Here is a 26,557-nt window from a genome sequence, read left to right on the forward strand (position 1 = left end):
TTCCCAAAAAAGTATATCTAGTGTCAGTTTGTTACCACACACTGCGAAAAATAATCTCCATTTAGTATGTCCTTAGTTTGTCGTTAACAGTCTAGTCTTGTTTTGTCTTGTTGTCATGTTTGATAAATAGCGTGACAAGGCATGATTTCTGTTAAAGGGGCACTACTCCAAATCCCCAAAAGATTGTATATGTCCAACAATCCAACATGCATATGCAGTAAAAAATATTATTTTGTGGGTAAGAACCAGGTACAGTATTGTAGATATAGCTGTTTCTGCAAAACCTACAAAAACGGAAAAGTGGACACAAATGACACAACCTATTACATCATTATAACACTTGTTGTGTGACTACAGGAACAGCTGCATCTATCGAGTTCTTGCCCAGATAATAATTACACTTCTACTTTTTAATGCATAATGGCTTAATGGAAAACATTAAGGTTTTGAGCGAAAGTGCCCCTTTAATTACAAATGCACTCGTGCAGTCGTACTCCCTGACATGTAAATCTAGTAAACTTTTTTTTTCAAAGGCTGTGTTATGAGAGATATGGACAGGGGGCTACTCGGATGAAACGCCCTCTCCATTCGCCATCCCAGCCTGCGTGATCTTCTCCCCAGGCTTCTCGGTGGACACCTCGAAGGGTCCTACCACTTGCCCGGGATGGGTGTCCCACACTCGTACCATGAGACGTAGTTGACGTGAGAGTTCCCCCCTATCTGGCCAAAGTGGACGGGCTCCTGTCTCATGGCTCTGTAGAACCCTGACACACACACACACACACACACACACACACACACACACACACACACACACACACACACACACACATAAATCTGCTGTCAAGTACCTGTTGAATCTGAAAATACCTGCTGACCTTCAAATATCAGCAAAATGGTATCTGACAATGATCTACCTTCTCTTGTAGGTAGCTGGTCAGCTCTCAACTGGCTTCCAGTCCTTCCATCCAGGAAAGAGTCGACAAACTGGCAGTGATCCTCACCATGTCCGGTCTGGTCCCCGATATTGTAAAATTTACCTGAAAGGTACAGTACAGTATAGTATTGTAGTATAGTAGTATAGTATATAGTATTAGGAACCATGTGTTTAATACTGATCCCTCTGTGTAAGTATGTACGGTTCTGGGCTGTGAATAACGACTCACCGGTGAGAGAATCGCTCAGATAGATCTTGTATCGGAGAGAATTGCAGATCTGAACGCCGACGAACTTGCGGTACCAGGTTCTCTTGACGTATTGTTTCCCGTTGCAGTCGGAGTACGAATCCGTCTTGAAGGGGAACTGGGTCCAGATGGCGTCTTTTCCTATAACGGGGAGATGACTTTCATGGTCACAGCACTGTAAGAGGCTTAGAGAGGATACTGAAGTTGAAGATAAGGAAAGGCAATTCTCAATTCATCCATTTTACAGTCTCGCATCAGTTGGGTCAAATGCTTCTGTTCACTCCTTACCAAAGCTATACAAATAAAGTTTGATTTGATTTGATCTCCTCCAAAGAAGCCCATCATTTACCCAGAAAAAGTCTTCTTTTTTTTTATAGTATCAAGGCCTCTTAATATCTTCTTATTAATTTATGAAAGCAGAAGCAAATGAAAGGAAAAGTAAAGAGTCTGGCCTCATTTGCTGTGTAAATGTTTGGTCTGTCTGGGCATTGGGTGTGGAAGAAGTGAACTCATGGGATTGGACAGCCACGAGGCTTGAGGCTGTGCAGGCCGCGCGCGCCAGTAGCGCTCATTAAGCCCGCCGCTCATTCGGCATGGCGGAGTCCGGCCTCCGCGTGAGTGAACGGGGCGGGGGCTTACCTGACACGTTCTCGCTCACCCGCGGGTCCGCTGGCGTGTGGACAGAGAGACGGAGAGAGAGAGGGGGGTGGGGAGAGAGCGAGAGAGAGAGGGACAGGGAGAGAGAGAGAGAGAGAGGGAGAGAGAGAGAGAAAGAGGGAGAGAGAGGGACAGAGAGAGAGAGAGAGAGGGTGAGAGAGAGAGAAAGAGGGAAAGTGAGAGAGGGACAGAGAGAGAGAGAGAGAGAGAGAGAGAGAGGGAGTGTGTGTTATTATTCAATATCTCAATATTGAGATTGCTCAATTCATCATGTACATTTGATGACAGTTTTGGGCAGGAAGACAGAGAGTGTGTGAGAGAGCGTGAGATGAGAGAGAGGGAGAGAGAGAAGAGAGAGAGAGAGGAGAGAGAGAGGAGAGAGTTATTACTAAATATTATTTTTCAAATAAAGAGTGACCATGTACTTTTGATAACAGAGGTAGGCAGAAAGACGGAGAGAGAAAGGTGTGTGTGAGAGAGAGAGAGAGAGAGAGAGAGAGAGAGACATTGAGATTGAGTGAGGGGGAGAGATGCAGAGTAAGATTGAGTCCATATGCGAATCCAAAAATGTTTCACTGTAGTCTACCTGCCTACACAGCTAGTTTAGAAAACCAAATCATTCCTCTCAAAGAACAAAACACATGTCTGCATAGCACGTTTGTTTGGAACGGCTTTAAGAAAACCCACAGCCAAATCAGTCACTGTCATTGATCCCGCCACTCCAGAGGGGCCTGTCTTGATATGCCAAACAAGCTTTAAACTCTCCGGAGGTACAAAAAAAGCCTCCCCAACCCACGAGAAAATTAATCTTCTCGCAAAACTCCGCATCCCTCATGCGAGCGAGCCACGGAGGACCAATAAGATCGAGTAGAGAGATCCTCCCACGAACATAAAAATGGCGTGACTCCCTACTCTGCGTTTATTTATGATATGTTGTTAGTGACTTGGGTGAATATGTGAGCCGCCGCTCCAGTTCGGAGGTGTCTGGCACAGGGTTCGGGTGCCTCCCGGATCTTACTGTATGAGGCTGTACCTGCAGTCCAGAGCCAAGATTATGAAAAACCGGTGGGCCATGTTGAAATCATTACCTTAATAACAGACCGTTCATTGCCGAGCCCGTCAAAACGTAAGCGGGGGATGGCAGACATGACTAGGGCTGGCGGACGGTGCGGTGTGTGTGTGTGTGTGTGGTGTGAGTACGTACATTAGTGCATGGATAAAAGAGTGTATCCCATATTACACGATTACACCGTTTATCCTATAAAACCAAGTGTTATCCAAGATCCAAATCCAAGCGTTAGTTCTTATAAGCTGAGTTTATGTGTGTAAATTTCCACTTGGATAGTATAGTATATGCTTCTTTTCACACTGTATGGTGACTCATCACAATGGCTGACTCCCCATTCGACTCGCTGGAGTCCTTCTGCTTCCTGGGTACCATCATCTCCCAGGACCTCAAGTGGGAGCTGAACATCAGCCAAGAAGACACAGCAGTGGGTGTTCTTCCTGAGGCAGCAGAAGAAGTTCAACCGGCCAAAGCCATTGACGGTACACATCTCCACCTCTATCATAGAGTCCATCCTCCAGCCTCCTCCATCACCATCTGGTACGCTGTCGCCGCAGCCAAGACGAAGGCCAGACTGCAGCGTGTCGTCCGCTCTGCTGAGAGGGTGATTGGCTGCAGCCTGACATTCCTCCAGGAACCGCACGCTTCCAGGGCCCTGAAGCGGGCAAGAAAGATTGTGGCCGACCCCTCCCACCTGGGATAACAAACTCTTTGAGCCACTCCCCTCCGGCAGGAGGCTGCGGTCCATCAGGACCAAGACATCTCGGCACAAAAGCAGTTTCTTCCCGACATCAACAAAGCCTGTGTCTCCCACTGACTCTGCAGGATTTTTTTGTGCATTGTATATTGTATATAGGATTGTATTTCATATAGAATAATTTCGTGTTTGCCTCCTCATTATTGTATTTTGCACTGTCCTGTCTTGTCTTTGCCCCTTTTTGTGTATGTGTTGTCTAATTGTTATGCGCCAACAGTCCAAAGCAAATCCCTCATATGTGTGAAAAACTGCCTGGCCAAAATAAATCTGATTCTGATTCTGAATTCTGATTCTGAATTCTGATTCTGATGTCTCTTCTCATTTATGGCCTATTTCAATCCAATTCAATCCAATGCAATATAATGAAGCTTCACAGTGATGGATCTCTCTGTACCTGACTCGGTGCTGAAGGACACTGGTTCACTGGGGGGTCCTGCTCCAAGCTCGTTCTTGGGTTTCACTTTGAACTCATAGCTGTGAGGCAAGAGCAGGAAATGTCAATATCAAATGACCTCAACACGTACTGTACAGCACCCTGAAACTTACCGTATCCCAGCTCACGGCAAAATCCAACTTCCTCTTACTTTGAATTGCGAGTAATTATTTTCACAGAATTTGAGATTTTTTGGTATTTAATTACCCTGTATTAAACCAGACACAGTATCTGGTGGAAATCTGAGGGAAGAGATTCTTGTCCAGCCCTGACTTCTCTGAGGGAAAAACAAGGCTCGAATTCCCACTGGTTCACCATAACACTGATCTATTCCTTCTCCAGACATTTCAGGAAAAGAACCTAAGCCCCTCTGACTAATGGCTCCTCCATATGAGAGAATTCAGAGCAGTCCTGCACGTGCCCGAGTCCTTGCCTCGCACAAGAGGACCTGGTTTATATAGTCTATCGCGTTCCTTAGCGCAGAATGGTACTGTACCATATTCAGGCCCATTAAAACCTAGTGAGCGTGACGGCCCTCTGCTCGCCACACGACCTGGGTTGAAAATAGTACTTGTTTTCTTTGAAATATTTTAGGTGCGCTTGAATTAGTCTCGCCTGTCATCACACTGGCTGTTTTCCTTCTGTCGTCATCGGTTCCATCGCGTCTGGAAAGCTATATCAAGCGCACCAGAACCAAACAAATTGCTTTGACTGAGCTGCGATCGCTTTAGCACCTACTGTACTGGCAGTCGAGCGTTACCAAGGTGAGCTACGCCCACCTCCCTCCCCTCCGATAGCGATTTCAACATCTGGAGAGGCGCTTAATGCATAAAATGAATTATAATGCCTCTCCAGGTAAATCTTAGAGAGCTGTCCTCAATCTAAACAGGTTTCATAAAAAGGTTATCGACCCCAGAGGAGCTGTCCAGATCAGAGGTGCCAAACCGAAATTGTGGCCTCCAGGCTTCATATAATCCTAACGACGATCACACTGAACCACTGTGCACCTTAAGTCAAAACCACTTCAACTTTGCATAGGGCATTTTGTTATGGAAACATAACACATGTATTGAGCTACTCAGGGGCTACTCTAGCACTATAGTAAGCATGGACAAACACGCTGATGTGAAGACAGTGTGTGAGACGTCCACACACCTGTTCTCTGGTTTGAGGTTCTCCACCGCGGTGTGAGTCAGGTTGGTGGTCAGGATGGACACCTGCTCTCCGTCAGGCCCCTTGGTGGTGGAGATGACCTCGTACTCTGCCGGACCAAACAAGAGGTCAGCGAGAGGTCAGGGCTTTTGTTCCGTCCTGCATCGACCCATCTATAGAAATCTGGACTTACTCGGGGCAATACTTTAAACAACTATTTAACAGGTACTGATGTTTGGGGTACGGTGCAACACAACAGTGACCTTGGTTAGACATATGATTGGATAGCTGCCGTGATAGACGGTGATGGACAGATGGTTCATCCAATCACCTGCCAAGTAGTTTCAAGAGTGCCTGTGCTGTTTCCAACAAAGCCTCCCCAGAGGGTTGAGTGGAACAAACCATCTGGCGCATCATGCTTAGCATCAAATTGTGCAAAAATAGATCATTACGATTCCAGATCCCGCTTTCGCTCTCACCTGTGGTGTCGTTGTCGGCCTTCTCCCAGTCCAGGATGACGAAGGAGGGGCAGCCCTCCACCGTCACCACAGTGAGGTTGGAGGGCGGGCTCTTGGGCGGAGCCGTTACATTCAGTTCCCCGCCTTCCTCCTCCGGGAAGTAGCTGAGGGACGTGGTGATGGAGCAGGGCTCATATGGCTTCTTGTCTGTCTTGTAGACCACGTGAGGAGCTTCAAAGAGTTACGAGAGAGTACCGTTAAAGAGATGTCGGCGTCGGACCGTGAAAAGACATAGTTGGCGGACTCACATGTGTCTGAGAGTGCGAGGGAATCGAAGGTCGACTCGCTTACCCGTATAGCGCTTTTTTCCCATGAAGTCAACGTCAGAGGCTGGCAAGGCGCTGAAGGCTGAAGAGTTCTCCCAGCTTTCAAACCGAGGAACTGTGACAGGAAAGTGTAATTGTACTTGGGATTTTTACCAACCTGCCGGTCTTTGCTCTATAAGACTTTTAAGAGCCTTATTCTCCGGCTGAGACATCACAGCTAAAAGCTATTGATATTGAGTAGTAAAACGGTCTGAACGCTCCAACATAATGGGTACAACACTATTAGTATTCCTTCATACCACTAACTGCTGGTGCTGCTGTCGTTGTGTGTTTGCGTTCTTGCTTGGCAGGCTTTGCCGTTACTAGTGGAAAGTTGGGCTTCAAGATGTCTGTTCGCTTCAGGTCAATCACCTTGTCTGCAGAACAAGAGTTGGGCAAGAATAATTGGTCACTACTTACACTTCCAAAACAGACATTTTCATAAAGAGCCAGATGGACAATAACAGTTCCCATGGGTATTCAAACAGTTGGGTGCATTTCAAGTGTGATAAACAGGTAGATATCTGGATGTCCCTGCGTGTGGTGTTCTTACCCATGTCACCAGGTTTGCCAACCAGGTTTGGTTTTTTGTTGACAGGTATGGATGGACGAGCAGGAGATCCTGAAACACAGCGGTAAAATGACCGGTCAGCTGCATTCCCACCTGGCAAGGATGTTTCTCAACCCCGTTTTCAACCCGTTGCTCAAGATATTGCAGAACCATCAACCAGGTCAAATCAATCACTAGAGACAAAGCAGTATACAGTATTTCTGAGGGATGTTTTGAAGACCCTGTCTTTGCTTTGAAGAGGCCATCTTGAATGAAAAACAGTGGAAGACTCTTTCACTTCTTCTTTTAGAATGGAACCTCTTAGGTTGTTCTTTGAAATGACGCAATACCTACAGTACATGGAACAAAGCATTATTACTCAGTTGGCTCCTGTCATACTGTAAGCCATTCATTACATAGATGACTAAAGGTAGCTGTATAGAACTACTTCTGAATTTACTGTGAAAATAAACTCTCTATAGCCTAATGATAAAAGCCTATTACCATTCCCAAATGGCCAGTAAACCTTGAAACATGAACGATTCATCGTAATTCCATAAGGTTATACGCATATTCTGAAATTCCCCAAAAAAGAACTGGGAAACCTGTTGGCAATTATCCCCCTCGTGCAGTGAGGCCAAATTCTTTTTAATCAAGGACTTGTTCCAGTTCCAGCACAAAATTTAATAAATGCAGACCCCAGAACATGAAAGCTGGTGTTCTGAAACATTTGAGCTTGGAATATGAAACAATGTGCATTCCTTTCAATCAATTACACGTAAATATCGTTGTTTGAATAACTGCCTGTTTCACTTAGTACTGTTTTTGTAAAGTCGGCAAGTTGTCTAGAGACATAGTTCTCTTTACTAAGAAAGAGAGTGGCCTTACACGTGCATGTTGTACAGTTTCTATCGATTCTATACTTTTAAACTAAAAGAGGGGGCGCTTAACAAGATAAAGTCCAACCCAATCCTCTTTTATATACAGGTAAATGCTTAATATCTAAATATGGTGTAAAAAAAAAAAAAAAAGTTAAAATAAATATTACACCACGTGATTATAAACAAAGTAATTACATTTAGTTTTTACTAATTTAGAGTCTATTACCCCAATATAAACACACAAATACACACGGCCACACACACGCGCACACACACACAATCCTGTAGCCCAAAGCAAAAATTGGATTCCATAGCTGATGAAAGGGTTGCTGCCCGCCATGCTTTCCTGATTGCATGAGTGTTCTATAAACACTGGCACCTTCGTAGCAATGCACATCCCCTCAAGCTTATTGTTCTTCCTAAGTCAATACTTGCAATCAAGCAAGGAAGCAAATAGGCTTAAGCACGTGGACTGTACCCAGGAAAATAAACTAAAATAACATTTGTGACTTTAATCAAATTGTCAAGTTCATCACAGGGTAGTTCTATTAAAGACTAGTTTGTTCTTAATGTCTTTGTGATGAGAAAAAGTGCAAAGCTTGGTGATGGGCCACACCAAAATAAGGTTTTAAAAAATAAATAAGCGTATGATCAGCTTCATACTTTCCACACAAAAAAAGGAAAGTACTTTCCAAAGGCTTGTCTGAAGGCTTTGGTCAGGTTCTCAGTCACGGTGACCAGTGTTTCGGTCATGACGAGACTGGAGTTTGAGCATCCAACATGGCCGAGTCATGCAGTCCAGGCCGGTGTAGAATGGAAGTGCCAGTCAATGGAAGTGCATGGGATGGGGCTAGCTTTGAGTAGCAGAGAGACTATGATTCATGCCTTTTTGTTTGTTTTTTTACCATAAAACCGGTCCTCAGTCGAAGGCCTTGTACGGCCATAAACACCGGGCAGTTCAGGTTTAATGTCTTCCAAGAGAGAGTTGTTCACTGCAGGAAGAGCACTAAGATTAAAACCCTACTCCACTTTCACCAGAGCATTTCCACTTCGAGCATTCCACTGTTTTGCATTGTCATCCCCTAGTTGAGAACTCAGGTTAAGGACTCATATTCACAATCCATAACAGGGTGTACATTATACAATGGAACATTTAAAGACTTCAAAACACACTCCTGTTACGGTACACGAACACACATACCATTACATAGACAGACCACAGATACAAAATGGATGAAGAATGATGGATACCCAACACTGATCCCAACTCATGCTCCCTGCACAAAAACAGGACCGACATGCACATGGTCATGCAGATTGGCTTCTACCAAAAGCTGCGGGGAAACGTATTTTAACATGTCTGCTGTCAGACAAGGACCTTACAGTTTGGTCCTAGTGTTTCATTTCTACATTTCATACACTTCCACCAGTTATACCTGGAACAGTAGCTTAACGTCAAACTAGTGATCACAAAATACAATATGCTATGTGTTTGGAATGTTTACGTACCAACTTATGCCCAGGGGGATATTCCAGAAAGCCGGTTCAGTAAAAACTGAGTTTGCTAACCCTGAGATTCAACCCAATTCAATCTCAGGGAATAAAGGATTGTGTAATAAAGTACAGTATAACACAAACGTCCATTGATGCGTCATGTAATGGAAACAAGCTTAAGTTGTGTAATTCAGCATCCAGAAAGTCCCGAGCAGCTTTTCGGAGGCCTCTGAAACTCCCTGGGTTTTCCGTTTTGACAACGTGAAACCAATTGTTCCAGAATGAAAACAAAAGATTTTTTTTCCCACCACCGCATTACACGTGTCCAAATGTGTTGCTTAAATTGGCGTTAAGTACTGCAGTGACTCCAATAACACTACGGTTGATTTGATAGACTCTAGATAGATTATTTACAATGGTGCCGGCCAGCTTTTGAAGACCGCAACAGCTCGAGTTAACACACCACAACTGTAAAGACACAAGGCAATGAAACATGAGGACGGACAGATTGACGGATGGACGGACAGACGGATATTAATCAACAGTCAACGATGGAGGGGGTGAGGGACACCAACACGGGCTGTGGTGAGGATGAACGCTGCCACGACGACAGCTACATGTTAATGATGAATGGGAGAAAAACACACAAACGAGAAGTCGTCTCTTTTTACCCATTCGCAGTCTGGACCACACGACTTTGGGTTTGGGAAGGGATAGTCCCATTTGGTGTTCTCCGTTCACTGCGGGGTAGAGGAGGGAACGTTATGGAGGTGGAAAAGTCGGTTAAGCTAAAGAAGTCAAGCTGTAGGACAGATCAAATCCAGCATACAGACCATTTGAGTTTGAAACAAAGGGAAGGAAGGGTTGTATAAAAAAGTTTTGTGAAGAAAATGGTGTAAGGATGTGATGACAAGCCACAGTAGAATCCTGTTCACTCCTGAACCTCATGCGCAGAGCACCTCTTAACCAAGAGAAATTTGAATGGCATAACATTATGTGCTTCCCTAACATGGTCGGAGATGTCAATCACTCCTGGCAGGCCTATTTTCAGCTGACGATGTCTGTGAGTTTCGCAGATGGTGCGAGAGATTGATACCCGCGACCAATCGCTAATTCTTACGCTGTCAAGCTACGTAAAGGCATGGCTGACGGCCACTCCACTTGTCAGGTTTTGCAACCGGGCCCCTCAAAATTGCCACTGCTAATTCAATCTGTGCCCATTTGTGACGTAAGATTTGGGGCTGGTTTACGAGTGAACACAGCATTCTGGGAACACAAAGAGCCCCGGTGCGCTTTTCAGCCAACCCACACTGTGGTTATGGAGGAGATCTGAAGAAGGTGGAGAAAGGGAGGAGAAGGAGGGAGGGAGGAGAGGTAGGGAGGGAGGAAGGAGAGGAGAGTGAGGAGAGAGAGGGAGGGAGGAGAGGGAGGGAGGAGAGATAGGGAGGGAGGGAAGGAGGAGAAGGATGGAGGAGGAGAGGGATGGATGGAGGGAGGAAAAGTAGGGAGGAGAGATAGGGAGGGAGCAGAAGGGAGGAGGAGGAGATGGAGAAGGATTCTATTACCCCCTGTTGTGCCCAGGGTCTGAGACGAATCATTGACCCTAGGAAGAGAGGAGGAGGAGGAGGAGGAGGGGTGTCGTACGCCGTTACTGGCGGGATAGAGAGGGTTTCTGCCTGTCGGCTTCATGGTCCTGGCGACCATCTTAATGGGCTGGCCGTAAGGCCGGAGCGGTAATGATGGCGTCAGATTTCTCTGGTTGCCTTGACCTAGAGGATCAAACACAATGGCAGGACTTCTGTTACAGTTTTCTCTATCTTAGTTAATTATGTTAATTAATTAAGTCCATGGTGCCACTCATTCCGGTACGCCCGAAGCAACAGCAGCAGCCTTTATCAGTGACATGATGGTGTTAGTGATGGAGAATGCATCACTTATAGTTTTAATATTTTACGTCAATGAGGCTTAAGCCATTCAAACGATTGTCCTGAACAACTCAACCAGCTACATCCTGTAATTCAAGTTGTTCCACTTCCCATGGACTATATTCCATACAGCATTCCGTGTTATGTCACGATTTTAAAGCACTTTAAGCTTTCACAATCTTTGGAATTCACAGTCATATTATAAATGCTGATGGGACCGTAGCGGCAGGAAGTAAAGGTGAAAATGACTGTAAGATTGTGGTGTAACGACATGCAGATGTTTAGGGCGGGGTTTAGATGACGAGTGTGTGTACGGTAGGGTAGGTGCAAAAAAGGTGCATTCATCTCCATGGCGGTTTCCTGTGGATGAAATGGATCTGCGTTAAATCCTGATGACGGCGAACAGGAAGCTGTGAATGAAGATGATGATGATGATGATGATGACGGTGCAGGACACACAGCAAACACACATACACACACACGGAGTGGAGCCACAACGAGCTTATAGAAGGCAGACAACAACGACGCGAGGGCATTCCTACGATGATGTCATCGTTACCCCTGTTGTTATGATTGGCTGTGTCTCTGCCCAGGGCGGGCCTCAGAGCCGTGGTTCCTTCCTGCCAACCTCGCGGAGCTGTGAGGAAGAGAGAGCTTCTATCTGTTAGTGGAAGGTCGGGTTACGATGCTGGAAATCAGTGCAGATACTGTAGACCCCCCCGTCCCCCCCGCCGTCCTGCTAATCTCTTACTCAGCAGTCATCACTGCCCCACTGGGGTGAAATAGGCCGAATGGCCAAGTTCTGTTTTGCCAGTAAACCTCCAGAGTGCAGCCTTTGATTCCCGCAAACTAGACACCTCTGAACGTTTCGCTCTCGACTTAACGAGACCTCGGGACTCCTTGGAGTGAACCAAATCTCCACTCTTTAAAATGTTCCATAGCCGTGAAACAACATTGCTGACCCTGTAAAAAAAAAAGAAAGGGGGTGGAGGAGAGAGGAGGGGGAGAAGTTGAAGTTGAAAGATGAAAATTACCAGAGGGGTTACCCGACTTGTCTGTGTCGCTACTGGGAGCCCTGGGCTGAGCCTGCCCCTGGTGCCTGTCACCCTTTGGGGTGGACCTAGGGGCTGGGAGGGTGGTGGTGGTTGTACTGGGAGCGGTGGTGGTTGTTGTTGTTGTTGTGGTGGTGGTGGTACTGGGAGCGGTGGTTGTTGTTGTTGTTGTTGGTGGGGTGGTGGTACTGGGAGCAGTGGCTGTGGTACTGGGGGTGGTGGAGGTGGGCAGTAGTTGGGGGGAGACGGTAGGGATGCCCCCGGCTTGGGAGGAGGCATTTTTAATACTGTTTCCACTGTCTGGGGCGAGAGAGAACAGAGAGGTACACACCGATTATGGGGCCTGGAGCTTTGGTGTGTGGGCCGAATGTGAACATAGAAGAGCCGGGTTTCCCGAACGAGTTAAGAAGCACTTAACTCCAAAGTACTTCTTAACTCCCACAAAGGGTTGCTTAAGAAGGGTTCCTTAAGAAGGTTCTTTATCGGGAAACGCGGCCAATGATGTTTGGTGAACAGTATATGGTAGATGCTTGGTTGCTGTGGCGCACTTATGAGTCTGAAGCAGGAAGACAGGAATTTGAGTCCCCCTCAGTCAGATCCCAAAGCCAGATGGATGAGGGAATCTGAACGCCCACATCTGACCATAAAAATATTCAATGCCTCTGTCTACTTAATAATCATTACGAAAATCAATCACAGAATGATAGTAATCGTTCGAATTTGAATTGTTTTGGTCCCATAATCATGATAGTACCTCATAGAGAAAAGGCCAAAGAAAGGCTTGAAGACATTATCAACGAGGACAGGAAGGAGGAGGAGGAGGAGGGGGGTGGAGGTTTGCAGAGCGACTTTGTGTTGTTTTTTCCTCCTTTTTCGACAGGAAAAAAATCAAACACGTCTGCGTCTTTGTCATGCACTGGTGTCATGCGGACTGACGTCAAACCGAGCATGGCCGCTGGCATGGAGGCGCAAAAAACAACAACAAAGAGTTTTAAAAACACAAATATAAACAGGACAGAGCAGTGACAGGACAGGGATGGACAGGAGAGATGACTTCTGGGATGATGGCTGCCAGTGAGCTGTACTGGATGAAGACACACAAAAATGACTGCTGTGGAGAGAGAGTGTGAAAAAGTGAGGAAAACTGAGTCTGATGGTGAGAATACCGTACAGGAAAAAAAAATGGATTGACGGACAACAGAGTGAAAGAAAGAAATCATAATTACTTGAGATAGAGAGGTGAACTGTAGCCTACGGTGTAATTGGCAGCGTATTGAAGGAGATGATCGCCAGAGTGTGCACAAAAAGCAGTATCCTTGCGCACAACAAGCAGGGTTCCATAGGGTCTTAGCATGGCGGGCATTGCGCGTTCTTCGGGGGTGGGACTTACACGTGTACCTCCATCTTGTTGTCGGGCAGATCCCGCGCCATCGTCTCCGAGACTCTCCGGACTTTCTTTCTCAAGTGGACTCAAAGGCATGCCAGCATGCAGCCAACCAACAACGCAACAGCTGCCTGTTTTTTTCAGACCCAGCAGCGCAACGGTCATAGCCCAAGCGACGGTGAACCGACTGTGTATAAAGCTTTGTGAATTCAAAAGTGAGAACGTCTCCTCGTTACCCAGAGAGAACTGAGGCCATTGCGGCTCACTGGAGCCGGGTACGAGTCTAGTTTCCTTCTGGGTCTCTGGTGGTGCTGTAGAGAGTAACATCATGTTTCATACGTGTCAAAAATGAATGGTTGTGTTTCAAGAGAGAATGAGAGAAGGTCTTTAAGGCTACAAGACCAGAACAGCCCTGAATATAAAAAGAATGGCGTGTCGGGAGGAGATTGTGTGAGTGTGAGAGACATGCGAGAGAGTAATCACCGAATGATGTCCTGGGGGATCCGGGGAAGCCGGGCTTCTTGAGCCACGACTGGGTCCTGTTGTGCAGAGCTGGGGAGGGAAAACAATCAACACAAGATTAGTTTCAGATTAAGATTAATTTATCACGTGTAAGAGTACAGTGTGCAATGATGTACTGTGAAATGTTGCTGCCGGCTCTGTGGCGTGCTCTAAAGATTACGGGTAATTAAAAACACCGTTTACACGAAGCTAAAGAGGGGGGAGATACTGGAATCTGTCTATACAGATAAGACATGGTTGCACTACGTACATGCTATAGCAATAAATAATCCCGGGTTTGAGATATACTATCATCCGCATTATATAATATGGTAATGTTATACTGTAAACACGAGATATGCTGACTCTACAGTATGTACTAGATGTACTGTACTAGCTGTAGTGACATTGTTTACACTAGCTAGAGTCATCGAGGTGACGAATGGCCCGGGGGAAGAAACTCTTCCTGATTCTCTCCGTGTGGAGCGGTGGACGAGATAAAAGACTGACATTAAGACATTGACTGCATATTCAAATAGCAGGGATGCTAACGATAGCGATAGCTACTTGGAGACAGCGCACACCAAATCACATGGATTCCCTTCAACATAGGATCAAAACCTTTAACATGGCCATGACTTCCCAGATTCACTGTCTGTGTAATAACTTACTGTACATAGCCACTCTCCTTGACTAGTCGGAACATGCAGTTTTACGTGAGTAGAGATATTTTATTTTGTCACTTAAAGGAGTAGTAAAGGGAAAATGCATGTTTAGCCCTGTTTTAAGGTTACTTATGATCATATACAATGGTTCAGATCAAAACGTTGACAAAACTAGCACTTTTGAGAAAGTTGATAATTGCTCTACCACCGTTTTGGTCATACAATGGATGTGGTCGGGCATCTTGAAAAATCTTTCAAAAACATGTTAAACTCTCAACGTTTTGATCTGAACCATTGTATATGATCATAAGTAACCTTAAAACCGGGCTAAACATGCATTTTCCCTTTACTACTCCTTTAAAACAGATGTAACAGTGCTACTAAGATACAGCCTGTACTTACTGTAAATACCTGTTGCAAGTTAACAACATACATTCCTCTCTTACGAGTCCTGGAATAATGCTTTTCAAAGCAATTCAACATTCCTTGTTCCAATGTTCTCTAATTGTGGTGATAAAAGTGTCATGGTGGACCAACACTGCAATGGCTTACCAGGACGAGGAGGGAAGAGTCCAGTTGGTTTCTGAAAAACAAAAAACGAAACATATTTTCGCCTGTGGTACTTCACATATATAATGTTAAGAGTCACATTCCATATTGCGCTGTCTGGAGGTGAGATATCTCATGGCTTCTGTCTGAAGGTGAGATATCTCGCTGCTCGCAAACACACGCCTCTCTAGTCTCCCCCCAGTCCCTCAGCTTACTGTACAACACTGAACTGGGGATCAAACGCTGAGACGCAGACACACACGTCCATGTTATGATAATAGAAGTATATTGATTGTCTATTGATAATAGAAGTGTATCGATTGTCTATTGATAATCAAAGTATATTGATTGTCTATTGATAATAGAAGTCTATTGATTGTAGGAGTCTATTGATTGTCTATTGATAATAGAAGTCTATTGATTGTCTATTGATAATCAAAGTCTATTGATTGTCTATTGAGTATAGAAGTCTATTGATTGTCTATTGATAATAGAAGTATATTGATTGTCTATTGAGTATAGAAGTCTATTGATTGTCTATTGATAATCAAAGTCTATTGATTGTCTATTGAGTATAGAAGTCTATTGATTGTCTATTGATAATCGAAGTCTATTGATTGTCTATTGAGTATAGAAGTCTATTGATTGTCTATTGATAATCAAAGTCTATTGATTGTCTATTGAGTATAGAAGTCTATTGATTGTCTATTGATAATAGAAGTATATTGATTGTCTATTGATAATAGAAGTCTATTGATTGTCTATTGAGTATAGAAGTCTATTGATTGTCTATTGATAATAGAAGTCTATTGATTGTCTATTGAGTATAGAAGTCTATTGATTGTCTATTGATAATAGAAGTATATTGATTGTCTATTGATAATAGAAGTCTATTGATTGTCTATTGAGTATAGAAGTCTATTGATTGTCTATTGATAATCAAAGTCTATTGATTGTCTATTGAGTATAGAAGTCTATTGATTGTCTATTGATAATCAAAGTCTATTGATTGTCTATTGAGTATAGAAGTCTATTGATTGTCTATTGAGTATAGAAGTCTATTGATTGTCTATTGATAATCAAAGTCTATTGATTGTCTATTGAGTATAGAAGTCTATTGATTGTCTATTGAGTATAGAAGTCTATTGATTGTCTATTGATAATCGAAGTCTATTGATTGTCTATTGAGTATAGAAGTCTATTGATTGTCTATTGATAATCAAAGTCTATTGATTGTCTATTGAGTATAGAAGTCTATTGATTGTCTATTGATAATCAAAGTCTATTGATTGTCTATTGAGTATAGAAGTCTATTGATTGTCTATTGATAATAGAAGTCTATAGACTGTGGGAGAAGGAGGCCCTATGAACAGCGTAGCAGCACCATGAGCGGGGAAGCCCGCCACCGGAGCATGTCCTGTGTTGATTTAGGATGCCCTGCTTGTTTTAGCTGCTGCAGCTGGGATGTGGGAGTGACCCTCCTGACCCGTATTAGTGTCTTCCATGCGGGGCAGGGGCTTGTGGGTAGGAGGGCTGTCAGTGGGGGAGAGCAGATGTTTATCTAGGTGCAATCGGAGCTCCACCGTATGCAATATGTCTCACATCCATGTCCCCATGTGCCATTGCTTCCTCTCCGCAGGGACGACTCTTTGAAACTTTCTCTTCTCTATTTCCAACAACCCCCCCCCCCCCACACACACACACACACTCCTACATCCTCCTTTCTCCCTGACGATTTCACCAACTTCTTTGATGAAAGTTAATGATATCAGATCCTCTTTCCCCCACTGCTCGACTCTCCAGGCACCGACCACACCTCTCTACCGCCCCCTGTCTACACTCCCCATCTCTACAGATAGAGACTCCTTTATTCCTCACATGTACTGCATGGTGCACAGTCACAGTGAAATGTTGCTGCCAGCTCCAGGATTATGCTACAGATAAAATCTAATACTCAATTACAAATTACAAATTTACAAGTTACAAATTTACAATTTACAAACTTACAATTTACAAAACTTGCAATTTTCAAATGAACACAAAACACAATAAGTGCCCTTTCTATACGTATAACATTAAGCTGGGATGGGATAGAAAAAGGTCTGGATGGATTATGTACATGCTATACATGGATATGAGTAAATAAAAAAATAACCGAGGGGGGTAGTGGGAGTTATGTACATGCAACAGCTATAATAAATACAGTCCTGGGGGGTTAGATAGTCATTCAGGAGCCGGATGGCTTGCAGGAAGAAGCTCTTCCCGAGAAGTCTATTGACTTCTACCCTTCTACCCTCCACTCTCCAGGTCCCACCTGACCCCACCTTCCTCCCCTCTCCCCTAACGAGCTCCTCAGCCTTGTTACGTCTGGCTGCCCCACCACGTGCTCCCTAGACCCCGTCCCCTCCTGCCTCCTTCTGTCTTTTACGCCCGAACTCCTTCCCTTCCTCACCCACCTCATCAACACATCTCTCGCATCAGGAGGCTTTCTCTCTGCTTTCAAGACCGCCAGAGCCATGTCTCGTTGGATGACGAGGTGATAAAAGTGTCTGCTGAATGACTGTAATGTAATGTAATAATGACAAGGTCTACGCGCAACACCTCCTTGAATTCTGTTTAAACATGTCTGTGAAAGTCATTAGAGAATCTCCTTTACACTTTGGGTTTACAGCCCGACATAGCACGGCACATACCACTGGGTTCTTAATAGGGGGACGGCACATACCATTGGGTTCTTAATAGGGGTCCGGTGCTTTGAAGGTTTCTGGATGCTCTTGTCTGGGGAAAAAAGGGAAACAGATGAACAACAACTATGATTCAGAGAAGAAAGTGTCACAAGTCATCATTTGGAAATACCTGAGTAGTTGAAAAACAAAATATCCAATATGGTGCCTGTTTTCATGTGTCTATTCACCTATAGGTTGTTTACCTTGTTTGTTGCTAGTCAAGCTGTTTTTGTTAAAAGCATTTTGGGCAGACCACTGAAACAATGTAAGCTACACTTCCCACAGAAAGTCTAGGCCATAAAAGTAGAACTAGTTAATTGATTACAAACAGCCTTTGTTGCATGGGGGGCTAGTTAGTGTGACGTACCGCCCATGTTGGTGTTGTGGACGACCGGCTTGCTCCACACTCCGCCACGGTCGTCCTTGTTGGGGCGGACCCCAAACTCATAGGGCGTGTTGGGTTTGAGGTTGTCGACAACTGTGTCGCTGGTGGGGCAGGTCTGGTAGATCCACTTCCTGTTCCTCTCCCGGTATCTGATGGTGTAGTGTCTGCATGGGGGAGGGGCAATCGAGATCATTCCCATCCAATAAAACCAGGGGAACGCCTGTAGGTCTGGCTATGCAAGACTAAGCTTAGTCTAACATGGTATTTAAGTGCACAGAGGACCTGAGTTTGATGGCCATTTTAATCACTCACTCAATAGATACTCATCTGCTCTAAGTACTAGAGCTATCCATTTCAGGAGCTAGCTATTCATCTGAATCGGCCTGTCCCAACAGGTACTGTTGGAATATCATCAGTCGACTCTCTCATTCCTCAGTCACAAGCGATAAGTTTTCCTATGTTTTCTCTCTACAGTAATGACTGTACAGTAGCAGCCAAAACGTTAACAGAAGGAACTGACATTAGTTTTTTTAATAAGTACCCCGAAATGGTTGGAGACACATTCAGCTGTACAGGTTAGGTTAAAATTTCCGATAACTTTTCCAACTTTTTTCCCTTTTCAACGGAGGAAAAAAAACACACAAAAAAACATTATGCGTTAAATGTGGGAGAGAAAGTGAGAGCTGAGGAAAAGTGTGTATCCCAACAAGTCTGTGTATCCTCATTCAGCTCCCTCACACACCTGCAGTGGAAAATACCCACAACACCCCGTCCCACGACACCCCGTGTGAGAAACGCTTTCCATGTGAGAAAGATGACATACTTCCTAATGTTCCTCTGTAGAATCGTTATTCATCATGAATCATCCGGGTTTTGACTCTACATCACATGTGCAGTAATATTTTTAAAGGCTTCTTGGGACGGGTGTGTGGGATTACAGCGAGCTGTTTCACTCCTGTGAAGAACAGACAGTCGGAATTCCTGGAAGACCGTCGGTGTGTTCGGCTGTCATCCGTCTGCACGGGAAGCGGATTCGTCGGGAAAGATCCTGCTACACGAAAGCGAAAGCAGATGGTTCACTCGCCACTTATCACTCACCCGTCTTCCAGACAGTCGTTCATGATGTTGCCCTCGTAGGGCGTCTTCAGGAAGTTCCCCCAGGACAGGAGCACGGAGGTCGGGGTGATGGACCCGATCACCAGGTGGAGTGGTTTCTCTAGGTTGACCTTTCCTGTGAGGACACAAAGGGCAGGGTCAAAGGTCACACACCACATTCTCCACGGGTCTCTGTGCTACATGTTTTGAGTTGTGGCCATTTTCGTGGCACCTGTGCAATGTTTCTTCACGTCGTTGCTGGGAATGGGCTGGACAGCGACCAGATATTTTGGCTCGGCATCTGAAATGGTGAATAAAAGAGAAGAAAGAGAAATTACACAAGGGTGGCACATTTAGTCAATTAATTAGCAATGACTTGTTGAGACCTCTCTGTAACCAACTCGTTGGAAAACACATCTGGCTGTTTGGACGCAATCTGTCATAGAAATGACAATATTGTATTTCTACAGTATAGCCTGACCTGTGAAGACATGAAATCTCATTTCAGCATAACAGAGGAATAAAAGGACAGGATGTAAAAGGTGAGGTAGAAAGATCTTTTTCCTTGGCAGATTAGGAAGGGTGTTAAATGGATTAAGAGAAAGCCTGGGCATTTGAAACCCAATGCCAGGGCAGAGAGGGGTGTGTGTGTATCGTATCCTGGCAGCTCGCTGGCTGGCATGGAGTCACGGGTGTGGCAGGAGACGAACGATAACTCTTTGTGAGACTTTGATCACATGGCCGACATTCATGAGCGGTTTGAGTGCTTAACACGGTTCTGACCAAAGGCTGACAAAGTTCTAATCGTTTGTCTCCTGCCGCACCCATAACGCCTGTGCCAGCAAGCGGCCTCTCAACATGCGGTACACCCAAACCCTTGACCTGGCGTTGTGGCTCAAATGCCCAAGCTTTCTCTTAATCCAGTTAACACCCATTCTAATCCGGAACCAAGGGATTTAGTTTGGTTTATTTGACTATAGAAAAATAAAGACCACAAATGATTGCATGATAGCTTAAGGGAGAGGTTCTTTGGAAACAATCAGATTCAATAAATGAGTCAGCATAAAAATATCAAATAAAAGGTGTGTAAATTTTTAAAAAAAAAACTACATGAAGACATGAAAATGAGACAAAAAAGTAGCGGCACATAGCTCGGGAGGTAGAGCGGCCTGCTGAGGATCGCAAAGTCCTCGGTTTGACCCCAAAATCACTCACGTGGGGCACGGTGGCGCAGTACCTAGAACTGCATGTTCCCCCCGTGTTCAAAAGGGTTTCCTCCCGAAGGAACCCAATACAAAAAACATGCAGAAGAACAGATGCTCTTCAGTCCTGTTCCTGAGCAGGACCTGGACTGAGCACTGGTCCCTGGGCGCCATGAACGATGGCTGCTCACTGCTCCTGCCTGCCACTGGAGGAGGACAGCTTGGATGGGAGAAACGCAGGAGAAATTCACATGTGTGTGTTTGTGTGTGCTACAGTATGTCGCTGTGCACTGTGTGTAATATGTTTCACCATGTGGCCAATTAAAGACCCCCCTTCTCCCTCCTCCCAGGTCCTGTAGATAAATTACAAATATAACTATTGACAGTTTGTGTGTTTGCCTAACCTATACTGGTCCCACTGGAGATATCGTTGAGATGGATATATTCCTATCACCTGTTTGGTTGGAGGCACCTGAGGCCAATTTCCTCAACCCTTAGCTGTCAATGGGGGTGTGGGGGGCGGGGGGTGCTGTGGGAGGTCACAACTCTCCACCATGACTGATAATGTGCGAACCCTCAGTACACTTGGCTGCCGCAGGTGACAGGAGCGAGGCAGGAGTAATGCGGAGCTGGTTCTCCTTGAACAAACACCAGGCCCTTTTCACTGGGCTCCTGGAGCCGAGGGAGGTGTTTGGTTCTGCTCGTTGCCTGCATGGGCCCCTTCCCGTTCCGCGACTTCAAAGCCGCACGGGTTTACATGTTTGTCATGGATACCTTTGTTCATAACAAGAGGAAACATGTTCCCCCGTTGACCTAATGGCGCTCGTAAATCTTCATAGATGAATATGAGTAATGTGTAATTGCCCGTGAACTTCGCCATTAACGCGGTTTATGAGAAACGAACACACCAGAGCACAGAATCTACAGTTGGCAGGTAAAGGTACCAAGGCAAACTGTGGAGGATTATAAGCTTGTTCAGCAGCAAAAAAATACACTTACTGTATACATATACTTTTCATGCGGCAAACATTAAACCACATGCACAAGGGTTGTTATTCTGAATGCCAACATGATGGTTGTTCTTTAAAAAACCACAAGCATGAACTGTGAGGTAAGCTTGACCTGTGAGGGCAGGATTGGGATGTTGACAAGTATCTCATGGGAGAGAGTATGTCTGATGATGATGGATGGATGGATGGTTGTACAGGAAAGGGCTCAGAAGAGTAAAGTAAACACTTTTATGAAGTGGCGCAGTGAGGTGGCGCAATTTCTGTTCGTTTAACCCCTTGGGGGAGGGATTGCAAGGCAGCACAGGAGAACAGAGGTTCATATTTTTTGGGGGGTCCACTGTGAGCCCAGTGGAGGTTAGTGCAGGTGTCTAACATGTACGCGACACCTCATTCAACTAATCAAAGTCTTAATAGTTCTTTAGTTAAGAACATCCAATTAGCCTACTTGGGTGTGCTCGGCTGGAAGTAGAATGTGCCATGAAAATCTGTGTAAGGATAAAGTCTTGCCTATCTCGGTGGAGTAGGGTACTCCGTTCTCCGGCAGCTGGATGAACTGTTTGGAGAACATGCTACTGCCGTAGCCCAGGATGTAGCCCTCCAGCTTGACGTCGGGGTTGGGGCGGACGAACTTCAGGACGATGGTGTCGCCGGTGGCGTTGATCCGCACCTTCATGTTCTGTCTTCTTACTGTGGAGACATGGAGAAGGTAGATATGGTTGGATTATACAGTGTATTTCTTTACTTGAACCCCTTCGAAAGGTCATACAACTCAATACAACTTTATTGTCAATCTTTGAACAATGGAGATATGTATATTTTACTGCCATCAGATAAGTCTGATATTATCAGACTTAACTGTTTAATTGAGCCACAGCTTCCTAAGGTTTCTGATGGTATAAAAGAGAGACAAGATCAGTATGTGAAATGTGACTCCCTAAGAGCTGTCTGAGGAAATCTCGAAAATATCACTCATGGAATAATTTAAAGCCAGTAATAAGGTCTTCAGCTAGAAGACACTCTCTCTCTCCACTTGTTTCCTGTTTCTCAGGAAGCAGGATTGATTACAGTGGGTTAAAGAGGCCTTTAAAAACTCATGAGAAACAGGCTTAAAACAGCACATGAAAGGGCTTGGGATGGCTTAGCGGAAAATTATGCCGTTGCAGTTCTGTATCGTCGGGCGCATCAGTCAGCCGCCTTCTTCGGTACCTTAAGCAAACACTTCGGCGCCAGAAGCTCAGCACAGTGTTAATTAGTCTGTAACAAGAACGTTAATGCTGTCATTCAAAAGGCAAACTTGTGACAAACCCATGGAATATGCACGCACAATTCATCATGGGAAGGTGTTAGTGAAAGTGAAAAATTGCTGAGCTGTTAGGAAGTGTTGGTTTGGATGAAGTTAAACAGCTACTTGTTTTGTTGTGTCAGAAAATTGCATAATCTTCTTCAACACTGGGTAAACAAACTGGTGTTGAGTAGCAGTCATATCCATTCTCTCTGAGCGAAAAGTATTGTTTAGGGTTACTTGAAGTACATTTGTTGATGAGGGGTGTTGGAACCCCCTTTCAGCTCTGTGAGCTTCTGTTTGGAACCCTATGCGGAGCCTTACGGACCTGAAAAGGGTTCTCGTTGGAACATTTCTTCAGATGGTTCTTCCATTGCAACACATATTTTCTATGCAGTATAGCACCCTTTATTTAGAATGTAAACTACGTTTCAGGACAGGCCAGCTCTAATTTTCCGAGACAGACTGTGTCCATCCTCAGTTTTCTTAAGGATGTTTGTTCTGCAGATTGCGTTGGTATCCTATAGCTTACTTGAATGGTGGGAAGGTCAACAGACTACAGTACCTTGTCGGTCTGACATTCAAGACGTGTGTAATCATGCAAGCTCATTCTTGGCACAGACTTTGCGTTTCACAGTTGAAAGGCTTCCAACTGCAGCTGATTGACCCAAGAGCGCAGCCCGGCGTGGAGTTGATCACGAGCGAAAACAGAACCATTGGTTTGGTTCCAAGTGCCTTGAAATGAACAATAACCAGCCTTGGAGGGGGTGGATTAAGGAGAAAAATCTCCCTCTACACAAAATCCCCTGGCAAACATCTTGTTAGTCATCCAATACATCTCTTCTTCCAAAACAATGTTGTGTCTTCTTCGCGAATCGTTCATTTATGCTGAATGTGAAACTGGACGCGAAGCTGTCGTTGGACCCTCTAAACCAGATGGTACGTCCCGTGCTGCGCCTGGTTCTTCAGTTCCCTCGAATTCAGTCATCTCCTGAAAAGCGATACGCACACACGATACCGAAAGATCCCTCAAATCTCCAGACGCTTGTTGTACAAATTCTCCCGGAGCATCATACCTCACGGTCCTACTGGGGACGTAAATCCAGGTTCTCAGAGGTGCTCCAGGTGCATATTATATATCTTCCAGTCACATTTAGTATGGCTGTGGCTCTCAGGCTGCTGCTGCTGCAGCTGCTCACTCTCATCCATTGTGGATGGATGCTCTAGCTTTACGGCTATGTGGACTATCACGGGCAACGGCACACCCAAACACACACACACACACACACACACATTCACAAACACACTAATGCTGTGACCACAATCTCCTTCGTCCAACCCCAACCCCCTCCCCCTCACCACCACCATCATCACCATCCACCTCCAAGGTCTCGTAAGACTGACTAGTAAAAGCAGTATAGGGGGGGTGGGGGGGGGTTAGTTGTGCAAGGTGGGATTATGCAACTGACGAGTCTCTCTTTGGCATGCGAGACCCAGAGACAACACACGGGTCTTTGATCCGCCCCCGTGAAGTTGTACCGTGTGATGACTGGGCCCGTACCTCCAGCTGCAGATCTGTCCCTGGAGCCTCACACCGGATCACGTTTTACTCTACAGTATCCTGCTCCACGGAGCGTGTACACGTGCCTGGGCTGTGTTCAACGACGGGGCCGGGTCTGCTCTCAGACTCCACGTTCGGAGTCTACAGGTCACTACTGTGACCTCTACACTGGGAAAAGGCCGTAACTTCCCAGAGTGCAGAACTGAGAAAAATAACTTTAAAGTGGTTTGCCTATAGGGCTTTTTGCAGTAACTGTAGATTCGACCCCCTATTTTCTACAAAATGCAATACGTTAGATAGAAGGTATTTGTCCATGTGACAAAATATAAGTCTTTAGAGAAGTCAGGGAAGAATTTTTACAGCTCACTTTTTCACAACTGTTTTTTTTGCTTCCTTCTGGAATATGTAAGGGTAGGACCTATGTCCATTCCCCATAAATCACATTGTGTGGCCTCAGTGTATGAAATGCGCTGTACAAATAATGTTTGATTTGATTTGATTTAATGTGACAAACATGATTATAACTCATTTTTGAACATAAACTAAGTTACTGGCTTTTTCCTTTGTACAGTAGGGCAGTACAGTCCTCAAGACTTTGACTTGAGGTCACACACAAAAAAGTTGATTTCATTATAGAGTCAGAGTGTCATAATCATTCTCAGATCAAAAGAATGTATAATTCATTGCTGGCTTCAGTGTTCATGTGTAAGGAGACGATATGAGGAAGCCAAACTCCAAGTCCTCCACCCCGTCTATGTTTTGAGTACGAGTCATAGTTGATTCATCTGGGCAACTGTGATCGAAGATAGCTTTCCTCCAAGGGCATTTCTCCAGGGAGAGACAGAGTTAGGCTACCCCCAGATGTCTGCCAGAACTTTCCAGAACCTCTCTACCTCTTTATCAATGGAGCTGTTCAAGAAACTAAGACGACAGAACAAGGAGGAAAACAAACAACCCCAAAAACAACACCCAATACCAGCTCAGTCTGGCATACATGTTCACTGCTAAATAAATCGCATAGTCTGCACACACACACACACACACACACGCATGCACGCACCCACCCACACACATACACACGCACGCACACACACACACACACACACACACACACACACACACACACACACACACACACACACACGTTAATTGTGGAGAACACACGCAGAGTTGGCTGCATGCAGTACAGCTGAGACACACACACACACACACTCTCACGTGCGCATGCCAACATACTGTATATGCACCAGTGCACATGGCAATAACAGACTTTGCATCGACTGTACACGGCTCAGCTTAAAGACAGCGTTTGTCTTGGCTAGCTTTTGCATATGAGGTAACGAGGAATGGCAGTCACCCATTGTCTTAAGCAGAACAATTTTCAGTCTTAGTAAATGTAATTTGTCATATTATGCAATTTAACTTCCTGAGACGGGACAAGTGGTTTGTTGAAAGGGATGAAGGCACTCACTGCTCTGGACTTGCTTTGGTGGGTTATTAAACTAAAGTAACACTTAAATACACTTTGCTGCTTTTTGCTTTGAGATGCAGGTTGCAACTTGGGTACCAACACTGTTAAGATGTCTGGAAAGACAGCTGATCATGATAAAAACCCTGTTAATCTGTGCCAACACTTCACTTTGCACAGTTCTTTGGCAATGCAAAGTTTTTTCCCCCCCGTCAATGAAATTGAGATGAAGATGCAAACTCAGCAAAACATTTCCGCTGGGCTTACAATGCATGATGCAGCTGCTACAAGCATCCTCACACAGCTGTCAGAAAATAGTCTCTTACAAATCCATTCATACATAAACAACAGCAGCATGCAGGGGGATCCATTCGAATAAACAATAAACAACAATAAACATGCACACTAAGGCACACAAACCCCTTTGGAATGCAAATACTTCAATGTGATATTTATATATAGAGAGAGAGAGATAGATAGATAGATAGGTAGGTAGGTAGGTAGGTAGGTAGGTAGGTAGGTAGGTAGATAGATAGATAGATAGATAGATAGATAGATAGATAGATAGATAGATAGATAGATAGATAGATAGATAGATAGATAGATAGATAGATATGGATACTGTGCAGTATCCAACACGCTGGTCACCCTGTGCACTTGCCTCTGGTTCTCTGAGCAGGGATGCAGTTGAATAGTAGGATCCCGGTGAGGAGGACCAGGAGGGCGGGTCTCAGGAGCCCGGCGGAGCCTGCCAT

General features: G+C 45.0%; 1 protein-coding gene across 1 annotated transcript; it reads right to left on the reverse strand.

Moving 5' to 3' along the window:
- Positions 1-648: 648 nt before the first annotated feature.
- On the reverse strand, positions 649-26,557 carry abi3bpb (ABI family, member 3 (NESH) binding protein b; the record flags this gene model as incomplete). The annotated part of the gene is made up of 18 exons (XM_084454058.1): positions 649-764; positions 918-1,040; positions 1,167-1,325; positions 1,824-1,853; positions 4,059-4,138; positions 5,253-5,358; positions 5,729-5,938; positions 6,059-6,148; positions 6,333-6,449; positions 6,626-6,694; positions 12,185-12,274; positions 13,595-13,669; positions 13,842-13,910; positions 18,167-18,348; positions 19,283-19,415; positions 19,512-19,580; positions 21,999-22,178; positions 26,464-26,557. 18 exons carry the CDS (start codon positions 26,555-26,557, stop codon positions 649-651), a joined length of 1,992 nt encoding a protein of 663 aa, XP_084310184.1.

Source organism: Borostomias antarcticus, assembly GCF_949987555.1.
Source record: "Borostomias antarcticus genome assembly, chromosome: 19".
In the NCBI taxonomy this organism is placed as follows: Eukaryota; Metazoa; Chordata; class Actinopteri; order Stomiiformes; family Stomiidae; genus Borostomias; species Borostomias antarcticus.